This window comes from Leuciscus leuciscus, assembly GCF_965113295.1.
Source record: "Leuciscus leuciscus genome assembly, chromosome: 15".
Lineage (NCBI taxonomy): Eukaryota > Metazoa > Chordata > Actinopteri > Cypriniformes > Leuciscidae > Leuciscus > Leuciscus leuciscus.
In genome coordinates, this window is record NC_138739.1 from 10675133 (window position 1) to 10692253 (window position 17121).

Consider the following 17121-nt stretch of genomic DNA (forward strand, 5'->3'; position numbering starts at 1 on the left):
AACTTCAAATAATAGCCCGGGCTTTTATTTTCCCCAATCGCCGAACTGCACCGGCTTGTATTTGAGACAGGCGTCTATATGAGACAGGCCTTTAATTTAATGAAACTTCACCCTGTGCTGCAATATACATTTAGTTTGACATGCATTTACAGAAATCAGCTGGTTGAATGGACACTGCTGATGTTATCGGATTTTCAGGTGATATTCTCAATTCATTCAGTAAACGGACGCTCTGAGGTAAAGTGAATTCAGACTGCAGACTTAGCAACGATTGTATTTGTACAGTACAATCATATAGCCTAGTACAGACATGATCTTAATTCCACAATGTCCTTAAACATAACTATATATTGCTGGCCATAAACTGACAAAGTGCGCGTCCGGTGCGGTCTGCGATACCTCGAGTTGTCATGGACGCGACGCGGCGCTTCTCGTCCGGTGTGCGATACCTCGAATAGTCATGGACGCGACGCGGCGCTTCTAGTCCGGTGTGTGATACCTCGAGTTGTCATAGACGCGACGCGGCGCGGCGCTACTCTCTCTGCCTGCCTTGCTTGCGCTTAACGGTGCGTTTCCACTGGCGCGTTGCGAGCGGAGCGGAGCGAGCGTTTTCAATTCATTCCTATGGAAGTTGAGCTTCACGCTCGCGCAGTGCATTTTGGGATTGACAGCGGACCGGAGAAAGCGTTGAGAGCGACCGAGAGCGTCAAAAGGTTGGGCAGTTCTCGACTTTATGCAAATATCAAGCGAAAAACGCGGTCGGCAGCCAATTGCTGTGAGGTTCGGGATGTGACGTCTGTCTTTAGAGTTTAAAAATATGAAAATTGTGCCGGAGTTTATGCTAGATTTAGTGCGTAAATCATTTTGATTACAAATTAGACGTTGTGCAGTTGTTATATTATGTTAAAGATTTTATTTTGGATGTGTTTATTGTGATTATATTGACTGGTTTTATAAAAGTTTATACAATTGAAAGGATATCTTTGCTTGGTGCATTTGGAAACAAAAGCTTGTCTATTTCTAAATGTAATCGCGTGCATCGCTGATGATTATACTGTCCGTGTGTTGAAAAAAACTTAGATTAAACACACTCGCAACAGACACACCCCAAAGCGGAGACGTTACAGCGTTGCCAGCGGCACTCAGCGGACAATTGCCGCTGTAGTGGACACGCACCGTAAAGGCCAATTTATACTTCTGCGTCGGGTGCGCGTAGAAGGTACGGCGTAGCATACGCATTGACGTGTACCATACGTCGTACCCTTCGCCGTACCCTGACGCGCACCTCCTCAAAAATTTAACTGCGTCGCGGCGACGCGGACCGCAAGATCTGTGATTGGTCGGCTGGATAGCATCCTATGCATTCCCGGAATGATCTTCTGCACTCTGCACCGCCCGCCCGCCATTTTTAAATTCCGAAGATCAGTGAAGAGCCATGGAAATAGACCAAGTGACCGAGAGATTGCTTGAAGAAGTGCGGAAATACAGCCATCTGTATGACTCCTTCAGTCGCCATTGCTCGTAGAAACCTAAACTCAAAACAGCCGCGAGGAATGTAAACACAGTGGAACATTAAAACCCACCCGCGCCAACTAGCGTTTTGGCGGTGTAACTGCAGAGCAACACAGACATTCGCAGAAGTATAAATGCTCACGACGGCGTCGCCTACGTGCGTAGCCTACGACGTACACTACGGCGTACACTCGACGCAGAAGTATAAATTGGCCTTAAGCCTGGTTTATACTCGACGCGTCCGCACGAGCGCGAAGGTGCGCGCGGCAAAAGTGACGTCATTGCGGTGTGGGCGGTCGTGCGCGTTGGGTTCGCAAGACCCAATTTCGCCTGGCGGTGTGCGCGACATTTTTTGTAACAACGCGCGCGGCGCCGCATCCGAAGATGAACGACTTCGAGCCGAATCTGGCCGAGCTCGAACTTCTCACCACACCGGCACCCAGTTTGCACGTCTAAATGAGTTGCTTACATTTAAAAAATGAGCATACAATAGCATAAAAAGTATTTTTAATGAACATAAAAGTCCATGTTTAATAAAAATGTTCATGAAACAATGAAATGTTTAGTGAAATTAGAAAATATGTAAGAGATCGTTAATTTATTTATATTGTAGCCTACACATTCTCATATCCATATATTTTGTTTTATTGTCACGAGTAATAATCTCAGGGTTTACTGGGTTTTACACGATTCTTTTTTTTGTGTGGTAACAGTGGTGTCTACTAAAATAAACGTTGTCACGTGTGTATAGCTTCTTCTTCTCACTGCTGATTCCTGATGGTTTAGAGGACAATTACTCGAGTCGCCCCCTGTCGTTTCAAAGAATAGTACAACGGCGAGCGCGTCAAGTATAAACGCCTCGTCCGTTTGGGGAGGTGCGCGCGCAGTCTGCGGAGACTCGCGCTGCGGAGCCAGGCGAAAGTATAACAAGGCTCCCGCCCAGATGCGCAGGGCTCTCTTGCATGCGCAAATCTGCACCATAGAACTGGCTTAAACCGACGATCTGACGGGTTTTAGAAGATTAAATACAACCCGAAACTAAAAAACAGACCGGGCCTCTATTAGAGACCGGCCTTTATTTATCCAAACCTGTATCCACACCAGGCGTGTAAAATAGACGTCTATTAGGGACTCGGCTATTATTTGAAGTTTTACGGTGTGTAAACATTCTAACGTACATCCAGCTTGGTTGTCACATGTCAGTATTTTAAATGTTTATTACCTAGCCTGCATCGCCTTTGATGCTCAGATGTTTAACCCCTGAAAAAAAAAATCGTTTGCGCGGTCTGAAAAATCTATTGCGCGGCCACTTCGATTGGCCTGCGCGGCCGCGCGCGCGTGCAGCTTAGAGGGAACATTGATTGTGGTGATGTTGTCCTCTTCCACTTCACCAACAGTAAGGTAGGATCCACTCAGACACAATGCATACTCTATGTACAAGAGTCAGGTCGTTTCTCCTTCAGGCATCAGTACAAACAGGGACTCATCCAGCCAACTCCAGACACAGACCTTGAGAGTGCTTTTGTTCCAAGGCTCGAGAAACTCCTCAACATTACCCTCAAGTGGACGGCCATTTTGTGACGAGAGAGTAGCTGGTGCTCAGGATATTTGGTGACTAATGCCAGCTCCAATGTTGTGGTCTGTTATTCTGTCACGAGTTGGTGCAGGCAAAGCAGAGATTTGAGGCAAGGATCTAAATGCAGCAATATATATTTATTAAACAAAACCACAAAGCACCACAACGTCCACATTGATGATAACAGATTGTGGGGATATTGTTTTAAAAGACACTGTATTAACAATTAACCATTTGTGGGTTTTTTTTTCCTCTTCTAATCAAGTTCTCTCCTCTTTAATGCAAGTCAGCTGTAAGTCAGCTGTCTAAATATTGAAATAGTCAGGGGTTTTGTTAGTCTTTGATCTTCCTACTGAGATTTGAACTTTGTGTGAATGTTTAGAGTCTTAGTTCTTGTGACCATGTGTTGTTTATACAATTTGGGGGGTAATTGCTTCTATTGTCTTTAGATCATTAGATTTAGTGGTCATCTCTACGAAATTAACTTAAAAGGGGGTATAAATACACAGCACAAAACAAAGAAATAATCTAAAGGTGAATGTAGGTAACTAATAAGTGAGAGATTACAAGAGAGAGATTACATGGAGACTGAAACAGGGAATAAACTAAACTCAGTGGACAGAAAGGAAGCAACAACAACAGTCTCAAAGGTCAATTTAATAATTAAATGTGATATAGAACTTAAAGGGATAGTTCACCCAAAAATGAAAATTCTGTCATCATTTACTCACCCTCAAGTTGTTCCAAACCTGTATGAGTTTCTTTGTTCTGCTGAACACAAAGGAAGATATTTGGAAGAATGTTCGTAATCAAACAGATCTCAGTCCCCATTGACTACCATAGTATATTTTTTTCCTACTATGGAAGTCAATGGGGACCGAGATCTGTTTGATTACAAACATTCATCCAAATATCTTCCTTTCTGTTCAGCAGAACAAAGAAACTCATACAGGTTTGGAACAACTCGAGGGTGAGTAAATGATGAACTATCCCTTTAAAATAAATAAAATAATACTATCTGCCACAAAGAAAAGTTATTTCAGGGGTTAGATGAACAAGTACAACCAACACACACTGAAAAAAAATATTCGTTGAATTTAATAAATAATGTTATCATAAGTGGTTGCACATAATTGATTTTAGCTACATTTAAACAAATGCATTAAGTTGAACTTAATCAATTTTAGTTCAACTTAATGCATTTGTTTAAATGTAGCTAAAATCAATTGTGTGCAACCACTTATGATAACATTATTTATTAAATTCAACAAATATTTTTTTATGCAATTTGTGGGTTGTTGTCAAATACTGTGAGGGAGGATTCATACGCAAACACTAGCTTAAAGGTATAGCGGAGGATTATTTTACTTCCGGGTGGATAGTGTATACTATTGGTCCTCCTAATTGTCAATCATTCTGGTGAATCAATCAAACTTATTCAAAAAGTGGAGAGGGTGGGTCTTATCTAAAATCGGAAAGATCCTCCGCTATACCTTTAAAATCACAGTTTAACACCATCCTGTTTGTTCAAAATCTGTCAGTAACGGAAGTGTTCGCATATTTCAGGAACTATCATTTTAAAATGGTTCATATGGTTGTTTTGCTCTACTTGTGGCATCTGGTTGGTAAGTTAAATTCAAATTCTTTTTCACACATTAATTCTTTATATTTAAACATAGATGTTTTTAATCAGACAGATCTACATTGTTGGTTAAACCCAAAATAAAATATGCTGCAATCAAACTAAAATAGAAATAAGTGGGAACCACAACAGAAAATAGGGAAGATGCCAAAAACACAGCAGAATCTGTTCTTACCACATTTGAATGATGATCACTGAGAAATCCGCTAAACATTTTCGTTTGTTTCACAAAATGGGTTTGAAATAACATGACGGGAAGTAAATTATATGATTTTAATTATATTATCTCCAAAAAAGAAGCAATGCAAACCATTCAATGTACACCGTTGGAATTAAGTTGTTTTACTTCCAGTTATGTTTTCTAATAGAGAATTCAGAGGGGAAATTGAATGTGTATTACAATCCCCACTAGTTCACAAAGCACTCTTTAAAATGCTCTGCTTTGCAAGATCAATAATTAATGATCTGCTTGGCATTGCTTGGCATGTTTGACTTCTCATAACCAATCATTTTTCAGAGCAAGGGCACTAAAGGGGCCAACTGACTACTATTAATTAATTATAAACCAGTTATTTTATTAAAAAAATATATATTTACCCTTCATCTGTGACAAATTCAATGTTCTTCAGGTGTGTTTGGTGACACAGATGCAGTGAAGTCAGTGTCAGTGATGGTGGGAGATTCAGTCACTCTAAACTCTGATCTTACTGAGATGGAGGATGATGATCTGATTCTGTGGAGGTTTGAAAACACTTTAATAGTTCAAATCAATGTACTGGCCGGCAGCATGACTGTATATGAGGATGTTCTTGATGGGAGATTCAGAGACAGACTGAAGCTGGACGATCAAACTGGATCTCTGACCATCACAAACACCACAACTGAACATGCTGGAGATTATCAACTTCAGACCAACAGTGTGATCAAGAGTTTCAGTCTTACTGTCCATGGTGAGTTATCAGTTTCACATATTTTAAGTATTCCACCATTGAAAGTGATGAATCTTACATTTAGATTGTTTTGATCTTTACCTGTTGGCTTGGATCGCCCTCACGTTTTGCACACATGACATCAGAACACTTTTAAGCATCAGAAACCACTTTACTCACCTCTTTTGCAATGTTTTATTTACCGATCCAATGTGGCCATTGTCTAAACCAGAGTTACTCATTGCGCGGCTTGCAAGCCTCATGTGGTCCGCCAAGCTTTAATTTGAGGCTCGCATGATGGTAAATAATGTAGTGATATGATCATGCAGTCACTACAGATATTTCATAACAACATTAAAAACAAGTAAGGCTATAACATAACCCATTACAAACTCAAAGTGTCAGCTCTATTACAAATAATTTTCATATGATTGAAAGGGGTAGTTTATCGAGAGAACATGTAAACACTTGATCGATTGAACAACTGGAACTGAAAGTGTAACCCATTAGTAGGATATGACACCAAAAAACAAAAAAAGAAAGACAAAGAGGAAAAATATATACTTGGGGTCTGAGCCCACCAAATACATCACAACTTATAGTATCCGGAGTCCCGGGGTCGGGGTCTCACCGCATTCCATTCCACATATAAATATAACAAGACACATAATAACATTTAAGAATAACAAATTTTAAAAAGCATAAAGACACAGATAGGTTTAGTCAGAATAAATAAACATACTTACAGTATTTTGAATAATAATAATAATATGAATATGAATAATAATATGAATAAATGGGACTAAATTCTATTCTAAATTTGATCTTAGTTGCAGATGTTTCAGTGCTCAGACTTCGCCTGAACTTCATCTGACCAACACAAATCTAACATGAGTTATTATGCCAAAGCATTCATTTTTATTAGTGTTTTCTATAAAGGATTTCATTTGAGTTGAAATCTCAAAAAGAAATTATGAATTTGATTGATTATTGTAAATGAAAATAATATTTAGGTCACGATTTCCAGTGGTTTGTGAACTGAATCTGCTGTTAAAGCTGAGCTGTAAATGCTTGGATGTGGGCATGTTCATATCATCACCTCAACAGTGTAGAGTTTAAGACAAAAAACACACAACATGCCATTACAAATTATATATTTATAATGATGTTAGACCCCCCCCCACACACACAGTTACTTTTTGCTTTTTACTTTTAATACTTAAGTACGTTAAAAATCAAGTACTTTTGTAGCCTGTTTTTACTCAAGTAAATTTGTAAAGGACTTAAAACTTTTACTGTTTAGTATCTGTAAGCTCAAAGTCACCTATAATAAGTAGACTTCTATGTATGCAGGTGTGTGAACAAATGTCTTTGCACACACACTCTGTGAAATCCCACAATCCACTTTAACATTTAGACACATTCTCCTTAAGAAGATCAGGACTGTCAGCTTTAAATGACTGTGACTGATATTGCAATAAAAAAACGTTTTGATTTTTCTCATGTTTTCCAGCTCCTACTTCTGTTCCTGTCACCAGCAGAGACGCATCATCATCATCATCATCATCATCATTGTGGAAGAAATGTACTGTTCTATTATGTTTGCATTTAATTATATTCATATAATCAAATATGATGGTAATTAGACTGATATTGCAATAAAAAAAACGTTTTGATTTTTCTCATGTTTTCCAGCTCCTACTTCTGTTCCTGTCACCAGCAGAGACGCATCATCATCATCATCATCATCATCATCATTGTGGAAGAAATGTACTGTTCTATTATGTTTGCATTTAATTATATTCATATAATCAAATATGATGGTAATTAGACTGATATTGCAATAAAAAAAACGTTTTGATTTTTCTCATGTTTTCCAGCTCCTACTTCTGTTCCTGTCACCAGCAGAGACGCATCATCATCATCATCATCATCATCATCATTGTGGAAGAAATGTACTGTTCTATTATGTTTGCATTTAATTATATTCATATAATCAAATATGATGGTAATTAGATTAATGTGGTGTTGATACATATCCATGTATGTGTATTGTATATGACCTGACAAAAGTTAATGTGACTGAATGTATGACCGAGACATAAAGTCTCCATTCAAGGGTATAATATGATTAAATATGATAGACAAATCTGAACAAATGTGTTAGTTATGGCGAGTTTGCTTACCAGAACTGTTTTTTTGGGGGCTATCTGGAGATAAAACGATAAATATTCGATACGATAAAATATAAAACCAAAACGATAAAAATTCTTTAATATTTCATTTTATTATTTAATGCAATCCATTTTACAAATTTAAAGAATTACATTGTTTTCATTTTTTTAATTTGCATTATGCTGCTATTTTTATTTTGTTTGATAATTGTATGCAGGAACCCCACAAATATGAATGTAAAAATATTTGTCACGCCAATAAATCCCTGTGGAATTGAACAGAAAACTGAATACTACTGAACTGATATCTGAATCATACATATTTTTTTTATTATAAATAATGGGGTGTCAAAAAAAAACTGTAAAATCAGAATCAGATTTGAATGATGGTTGAATAAAAACACATTTACAGCATTAAACAGTTTATTTTAAAAAACAAACAAAATGTACACCTCTTTACACATGGGGTATTTTATTTTTTTTTTTAAGAGAACAAGTAACAGACCAAGTCTTAATTGTCATTGTTAATTCTGGATGATCCCCCCCCCCCCCCCCCCCCGCCATTTACTCTCTCCATAAGGAATTCGCTTAAAAGAGTTCTAAACCATTCACCAAACCACCAACCATTGATAGGAATCAGGAATAGGAAATAGGAATAGGAATAGGAAATCAGGAAACAAACAAACAAAAAAACAAACAAACTGTGTATGAAAATAAGGAAATAAGGTTAAGACGTGTTCTAAATATAATGAACTACAATTCCATGATTGAACATTTGCCACAATTATATGATTCATTTTTCTTCAAGATTATGGGCAGGCTAAAACATTTTCTATTGTGTTTTTTTTTTTCAATGAAATACATTTGGTTACTTATGTTGAATACTGACATGAGGCTTCAGCAGATACTTCAGACATCGCGGTAAGTCTTTCTTGAAGGTTTATTCAGAATGTTTAAAAATTCTATATGGAGAAAATGAGGACTTAAACTTCCAGAACCAACAACAATAAAAGTGGTTCAAGTGGTCCAAATCATAATCATACAAGTTTCAAAATTGTATGTAAATATTATATATATTAATATTAATTAATTGTTTTGTTCTTCGCTTGTCTGAAGTTTAAAATCATTGGTTACCCGTAAGCCAATCACATAACGTTTGGTTATGGCGTGTGTTATGCGCATGCTCAGCCGCACCTATCTTCCACTGTAAACACATGTATGATGCAAAAACAAAACCATAGAGCGAAATACCGGAGTAAACATGACTGTGAACGACTTTTGCAGATTATGTGAAGTAAATCAACGCATCCACGGTACAATCAGCATCTACGTCACCGGTCTCCATTGACTTTGCATTGCGAGAGGCTGCCTCCTTGTCATTTATGACTTATAACAAAAGACAGAAAAATGCTTAAAAGCTGCAGTGTGACGTGTACAGCAAACAATCTAAAAAACCCACAGGGTTCCCACACCTTGGTTGACTTAAAATTCAAGGATTTAATGTGGGGACACATTTGTTGTGTCCAACAACAAACGATGAGGTACCATCGTAGTTTCATGCACACGTGAAATGCGGGAAACACTTAACATAACTCAGGGTTTTTCCTGGCTCAAAATGAGGAGGATGTGGTAAAATCCTAATAATGTATTTTAATAATAAGATAATAAAATTTGTATTTGGTAGATCATCATATAGCCTAATGTGTTTCCCACATTGTTTTTGTGGGTAAAGGCCTGGTACCCCTAGAAAACAGAATCATCCTCAGGTTTTCGGTGATTCCCTAGTTATTTTATATTGTCGAGAGCCAGAGGCGGCACAAAATTTGACGGAGGCGGCCGCCTTATAATTCTCTATGCAGGAAAAACCCTAACGTAACGCGTAAATGTGCTCAACTAGTGTAAATCAAGCAAGCTAGTATGCAAAGGCCATGAAGTGTTGGCGAAATAAGACATTATAGGGGACTGGAGTGAATGTGGAATTATTTCCAGAAAACTTATTGCACAAAATAAATTCAAGCACATGTCTATGTATGGTTATTTTCAAAAACTTTCCAGGGCCTTGAAAACATTTTTTCAGATTCACAAACTTTCAAGTATTTCAAGGACCTGTGGGAACCCTGAACCCAGAAATACATACTTTATATTACAGTCTCATTAATAAGAAGCCTGCAAAGCATTTCATCATGTTTCAGCTGATTTTCCCATAATTGATTTTCAGAGGAATATTATAGGATACTTTTGTTTTAGCTGATTAAATTCTATGGGAATAATGTTGCAGTAGCTGTTGCGATCCTCTCAGATCATGCGTCTTTCTCCGTCTAAGAAAGCAACAAATCACAGATGATAAAAAAAGAAATTAGTGCTGTTTACAGCTACAGAAAAGTAGTTTTTCAGTGCATGTGAAACACAGATCTATAAATACACACTACAGTAGTGCAGTATTTTACCTCATATGTGGATTTCCTACAGAACCCCTGCTTTGACAAATAAACACACACAAATAAACATCAATTTTGCAACATTCACGAGTTCACACTTACATATAATTTGAAGGGGTAAAGTTTAATGCGTATTTGGCGTGCTGTCCGGAGGGAGGGCTCCGAGCTCGGAGTTCGGCCCGAACCCAGAGTGCTCCCCCCGTATGTAATTGTTTTAGGACTAGAAGCGTGGAGAAGGGGTGGTGGAGGGATGCTGCAAAAACTGTCAATGGAATGAGGTGAGACTGCTGAGTACCATTGATTGCTGAGTGCTCTCCACTTGTGTTAATTATCTGAACGTGCTCCTCCCGAACCTTGTTAATAAAACATCATTTAAAAAAAATGTTGAAAATCCTCTCGATACAGTATCTGTAGGTGTTACTTGCCATTTCTAGAGCTCCTGCGGCGATAGCAAATCACACCAGCAGCTGCAGTTACACACACCAGCAGAACAGCAACAACTATTCCTGCAACATCACCAGCAGACGGACCTGAAGTTGAAACAGATACAGATACAGACAAATAGAGACATTAGTGTGAGTGAATCTAACTGTGTTTATACCATTATCCCTGGAAATACCCCACTGAAAGCTAGATTGAAAGTCCAGATTGAAAACGTATCAGTGCATTGATTAAACACTGATTTTCTACTGTACTGTTTATTTTAAGCCTTTTTTCCTCCAATTAATTGTAATGTATACCTAGTTTTAACATTCTTTTATCTTCTTTCTGTAATATTTTATTTTTAGCCTTGAATCTTTTTGATTACTATTTTTTTTTTTTTTTTTTTTTTATGTAAAAACTTTGAATTATCTTGTGTATAAAATGGTCCATAAATAAACTTGCCTTGCACGAACATACATTTTTTGTTCAATTTATTATATATTGGGACAAAGGATGAATATAAATTACAAAAAAGAATGAAACATACTCTTGTCGGTCTCTGGCTCTTTTATTTCCTTATTGGGATCTGCCTTACCATGACCAGTAGCTGGAAAACACAAGAGAATAAAATAAAGAAATACAAACCAACACAGATTAGAAAGAAAAGAAACTATGGATAATTATGGCTGTTCTCTTCATTTGCAGCTGCATAAAAGGAGCAAAATGTAAACAAGCTTCCTGCAGCAGCTAATCACTAATATTAATCACTAATACTAATATCACTCATCACTAGTATCAGCATTGCTGAACAAGATAAATAAACATCATAAGTCAGAATGATCAGTTATGATGAAAAATGTTAAGCATTCAGAAAAAGGTTCTTTATTATATTTTCAAAAACATTGCATGTTGAAATATTTACAGAATATTGCTCCTTAATACGACTTAAGAGTGTCAGTTTATTTTTGACCAGAATAGAAATACAGTTTTTAACTATAGATGTTGCAATTAAACGAACAGCATGGCAATGAAAGTTGAATATCTGTTTAATGTTGATTACTGTGACAGAAATCAGATTGTACAGTAAAATAGGTTATCAAGCGTAGCATTAGTTCTGGCAGGTCATGTTAGTCAAACTCGCATCAGCTGACCCTCAGCTGATCCACATCTACCTATAGGAATACGACGCCAATCACCGTATACATATATAAGCTCCTTCAGTATTACCAGCAGCTTTATCAGGAGCAAATTACCCTGCTCCATCCCCAGCTCCTCCTCAGGATTTGCCATTGTGATTCCCCTTGAATCAGAATAAATTCTCGATTATGCTGTACTTTAACATCTTGAATTAAATATATTTGCATACATTCATGTTGGTTCTGTTCTGTTTACCCCAAGGGGGGTTATTGCTGCTCTCCCTGCTCTTACCAATGCTAGGCTGCATGAAGCAGGAGTTCTCGCCCAGAACAGAACCATACCGCCAAACATGCTAATTGTCTATTTGACAGCAGTGGTCCTGACAGAAATGTATATATGAACAATAACATACAGTGAAAGAGAGCAAACAGATCTGATAGTCCCTCTTTAAAACAGTCCAAAATGAAAAATAATTAATTTACAGTATTCAATCTGTAAAATACTTCAGAGTAAATTACATCAAATGACTCACCATTGACAGTCACACTGAATATTCTTATGTTGTCACCCTTGTTGCTGATTTTTCTGGTGATTTTTGTGCTTTCACACTTGCTGTTTCTGTTCAAGCTTTGCTTTTTGCCTGAACTTTCGCTGCTGATAATCTCTGCTTCATAACGTCCAGCATGTTCAGATCTGATGTTTGTGATGGTCAGAGATCCGGTCTCATAGTCCACCTCCAGTCTGTCTCTGAATCTCCCGTCTTCTCCATCATATAAACAGCTCTCACTGGCCTCTTTGTTGATCAGAGCTATGCGAGTGTCATTGAAATACCACAACACTGGTTCATGTTGTTGTTTGGTAACACTAGTGTTCAGAGTGACTGAACCTCCCTCCGTCACAGACACAGACACAGACACTGGCACTGGCACTGACATCAATGCACCTGTAAAACCATCCACACCTGCAGACACAAATAAACAGCTACTTTATTTTTGTGAGGACATGAAATCATGCGTTTTAGAAATGCCTTAGAGCTTGACAAAACTGGCAGACACAAATGACAGAACAGTTCTTTCACATCTTTATTTTATATATTGAAAACCTAATAATCATTTGAAACAAAGATCCTACTGTAAGAATTATAAAGAATTATTCTTTATCAGTTCAGAATATAGGTTTGAACAGAATACAGAGTTCTGCACTGTAATCCAAGACACATTTGTAAAATACGTTCAAGGTGAACATCAAACTGGATCATCATCTACTCAACAGTAATCAAACACGGTGTGGGCGTCAAGAAAAGTTGAAGTCAGGTCAACTTTATGGTAATGAGCTATGATGCGGTTCGGCGGCAACCAATCGGAATGTAGAAGTACTCCGCTTGACAAGATTCCAGAGAACGCAGTCCTGTAAACTTTGTTTCCGGCCAAACATTAGTTCCTGTTTCCAAGCAGTTTGGTGGGTTTCCCTATAATATATGATGTGTCCATGCATTTAAAGGGATAGTTCATGCAAAAATTAAAATTAGCCCATGATTTCCTCACCCTGAAGCCATCTTAGGTGTACTGTGTATTTGACATTCTTCTTTCAGAAGAAGACAATCATAGTTATATTTAAAAATGTCCTGGCTCTTCCCAGCTTTATAATGGCAATGAATGGCTGTTTGTCTTTGAAAGTCAATCAAAGTTTATCTATTCATGATTAAAGGTCTTCTGAAGTAAAGCGATGCTTCGTGTAAGAAAAATATCCATATTTAAAACTTTCTCCACTAAAATAACTAGCTTCCGGCAGATGGCTGTACGCATCAATTAACGGTAGAAGAGTGACCCTTGAACGTAAAGCTAGTTACTTTAGTCAATAAAGTTATGACGATACGATCTCAGCCAGCGATATATATGCTATTCTAAAGATAACAAATCAAAGATACAATTCGATTCAGGGCTATATCAATCGATTTATTGATATTTACATTATATGCGGCAAGTTTACACAACCATTTGCAAAAATAGATCACGGATTGTTCTTGTTAATTTTTATAAATCATGTTTTTATTTATTTTGCATTCCAAGTATTTTCAGTCAAACTGCAGCTGGGTTGTTTATAATAACTAACAAAATACAACGTTGTTGGCATGGCAGCAAGCCATAATTGTGACGCTCTCACCGACAGCGCCATGAGATGTCAGCATCCTTGCCTAAGTGCAAACATGAACTTTCAACTATCAAAAAAGTTAACATTGAACTTACAGGTTCTATAATGATCCATTGGTTATTTGGCAGTTCTTTTTTTAACCTTTTCACAGAGATGAGTATAGCATTTATTGCCTTATTTTTTATTTTTTTATTATTGTTAAGTCATTCAAAGCCCTTCATAATTAGTGATGTAAGTTCCACAGGTCGATAGTCATTTTGGCAAGAGGGCTTATTGTTTTTTTGGCACAGGAACAATTTCAGATTTTTTAAAACATGTGTGGACCACTGACTGAGTGGGGGACTCATTAAATATGGTTGTAAATAATCAAGGCAAACGATCAGCACAGGATCTTAAAACTCGATGCTGTCCGGCTGGCTGCTTTCCTGATGTTCCCACGCTTTATGAACCTCGTCCTCCAATACAGTGATTGTGCGCTCATCTCTGACACAGCTGTTTCTTCCCTCGGTGCTCGTCGGCAGACTGGTAGTAAGTCAAGTCAAGTCAAGTCAAGTTTATTTATATAGCACTTTTCACAACATAGGTTGTATCAAAGCAGCTTCACAGTAATAAATTAAAACAATACATCAATGTTTGTTTCTAGTGGAACGTCCACGTTTGGTAATGCTGATCAATAGTATCGTTGATTGATTAATTAAATTAAATATTCCCAAATATCCCCAACTGAGCAAGCCAAAGGCAACAGTGGCAAGGAACCGAAAAACTCCATCAGGTGACCCAATGGAGAAAAAAAAAACCTTGGGAGAACCCGGGCTCAGTCGGGGGCCAGTTCTCCTCTGGCGTTTATGAACTAGAGGTCGGATTTAACTGTAAGATTAAAAGTATTATATGAATGCCTGGCTGAAGAGATGCGACTTTAATCTAGTTTTAAACTGGGAGAGCGAGTCTGAGCAACGAACACTATCAGGAAGGCTATTCCAGAGTTTTGGAGCTAAATGTGAAAATGCTCTCCCTCTTTTGGTGGATCTGGATATCCTAGGTATGACCAAAAGCCTCAAATTTACTGACCTTATAAGGGCGCGATGGATTATAGGGCGATAGAAGATCGGTTAAATAGACTGGAGCTAAGCCGTTTAGGGCTTTATAAGTCAGTAGCAATACCTTGTAATTAATACGGAACTTTATAGGTAACCAATGCAGTGATGATAAAATTGGTGTTATATGATCATATTTTCTTGATCTAGTAAGAACTCTAGCGGCGGCATTTTGGACTAACTGTAGCTTGTATATTGAGGATGCAGGACAACCGGCTAATAAAGCATTACAGTAATCTAGTCTCGAGGTCATGAACGCATGAACTAACTTTTCTGCATCAGAAACAGATAGCATGTTACGTAGCTTAGCAATGTTTCTAATGTGGAAAAAGGCTGTTCTTGTAACATATGAAATATGATTTTCAAAAGACAGGTTGCAGTCTAATATAACACCCAGGTCTTTTACTGTAGAGGATAAAGTAACAGGACATCCTACTATGTTAAAGTTGTATTGTGAGAGGTTTTGATGGTGGTTTTTTGAACCGATGATTAGTACCTCTGTCTTGTCTGGATTTAATAAAAGAAAATTGCGCGTCATCCAATCTTTTATATCTTTAACACACTCTGTCAATTTGGATAATTTAGCGTTTTCATCTGGCCGTGATGAAATATAGATTTGAGTGTCATCAGCATAACAATGGAGACTAATTCCATGTTTCCTTATAATATTTCCAAGTGGCAGCATATATATTGAAAATAATAGAGGGCCTAACACAGATCCCTGCGGCACTCCATAGTTTACTGGAGTTATGATCGATCGTAAGGTAAAGTACATCGAAGCTATTATCTGTGACTATTTCATTTACAATAACTGCCTTAGGTGTGAGTGATCTAGAAGACCTAGCTTTAGAAATTGTTTTTGATTACTAATAGCAACATTTTCTGGTTTAATAACAATTAGATTTTTCCTAGATCCTGCAGTAGATTTATTATTTGATCTCACTAAACGAGGAATAGACACAGTTTCTATGCAATGTTCTACACTATTTATATCAGTTAAATTGGTGCAGCAGAGACTATGATTTGGACTTTTGGTTTCTAGTCAAAAGGTATTTAACATTTTGGAGATGTTATCTGACAGAAGATCCGATCCGAATCTGCTTGGGTGTAAGCCATCAGCACGAAAAAGCCTAGGACGCTCCCAAAACAGATTCCAATTATTTACAAAGAGCAGTTTCTGCTCATTGCACCGTGACATTAACCATTCATTTAGCGCAAATAATCTACTAAACTTTTCATGACCTAGACGGTACGTGGGAAGCGGTCCTGACACAATGATCGTTGTTTCAGGCGATGTGCTGCGTACCGTATCGATCAGATTCCTGAAGTCTTTCTTCAGAACCTCCGTCTGCCGCAGCCTGATGTCGTTCACTCCCGCGTGCAGGACCACAGTTCCGACGCGCTCGTTATCGTTCAGAATCTCGGGAACGCGAGCAGCGATTTCAGAAACACGAGCACCAGGAAAGCAGTGACTATGCACCTTACTTTTATTTAACGTAGCGTGTACGTGTCGAACGATGGAATCGCCAATGATCACAGCATCGCGTTCTGTTTCGCGAAGAGGGGAGAAGCGGTTTTGTGTGGATATCTCGAAAACCGGGAGGGTCGGAGAGAGTTTTCTTGGTCTAGACCTGACTTGCGTCTTCCGCTGCGGAAATATCCAGGCTTCGTGGTGGCATGTTGGAGCCGGAGTGAACGAGACCATGGCTGATCGCGACATCGACGCTCGCCGATGTTGAGAAACGCACGGAGTAGACGAGGTCGGAGTCAGCGGGTTAGTAACGTTAATCTCTGATTTGTGTGCATCGGCCCGTGATGTTTCAAGAGCCAAACGCCGGTCTATCAGCTCGGCTTTTCTCACTAAAAGGTCGTGGATCTGTTTCTCAACAGCTTCCAGCTCAGACTGCACCGCGTGCAGCTCAAATGTGTCCTCACCTGCACCAAAAGGTAGACTACTTACATCTGATATATTCACCATTTTAACAGATGTAAGACAGTAAGTTAAGTTAGCAACGACGCTACCAGTGATGCTATCAATATTAATA

At 38.2% G+C, this 17121-nt stretch overlaps 3 protein-coding genes across 16 annotated transcripts in view; 2 read left to right on the forward strand and 1 right to left on the reverse strand.

Moving 5' to 3' along the window:
- Positions 1-17121, forward strand: part of LOC309476219 (uncharacterized protein) — a 169890-nt gene that overhangs the window by 88893 nt on the left and 63876 nt on the right. The gene's annotated exons all lie outside the window — the stretch shown is intronic.
- LOC309476022 (uncharacterized protein) overlaps positions 1-17121 on the reverse strand; it is a 157047-nt gene that overhangs the window by 62558 nt on the left and 77368 nt on the right. The gene's annotated exons all lie outside the window — the stretch shown is intronic.
- Positions 4542-8124, forward strand: LOC309476262 (uncharacterized protein). 6 transcript variants are annotated; one of them, XM_082139538.1, is made up of 5 exons: positions 4545-4713; positions 5360-5680; positions 7173-7244; positions 7385-7429; positions 7540-8124. In XM_082139538.1, exons 1-5 carry the CDS (start codon positions 4671-4673, stop codon positions 7653-7655), a joined length of 597 nt encoding a protein of 198 aa, XP_081995664.1. In that variant the 5' UTR covers positions 4545-4670; the 3' UTR covers positions 7656-8124. The 6 variants fall into 6 exon arrangements, with proteins under 6 accessions (XP_081995667.1, XP_081995664.1, XP_081995668.1 ...); XM_082139542.1 differs by having other exon boundaries at positions 4549-4713; positions 7173-7205; positions 7400-7429; XM_082139537.1 differs by having other exon boundaries at positions 4552-4713; positions 7355-7429.

What these genes read in the sequence shown, in the direction of transcription:
- LOC309476262 (XM_082139537.1), top strand. Translation starts at nt 4,671, where the DNA reads ATGGTTCATATGGTTGTTTTGCTCTACTTGTGGCATCTGGTTG. An exon ending in TTTCAGTCTTACTGTCCATG is followed by an intron (nt 5,681 to 7,172) that starts GTGAGTTATCAG and finishes CATGTTTTCCAG; the next exon opens with CTCCTACTTCTGTTCCTGTC. An exon ending in ATCATCATTGTGGAAGAAAT is followed by an intron (nt 7,245 to 7,354) that starts GTACTGTTCTAT and finishes CATGTTTTCCAG; the next exon opens with CTCCTACTTCTGTTCCTGTC.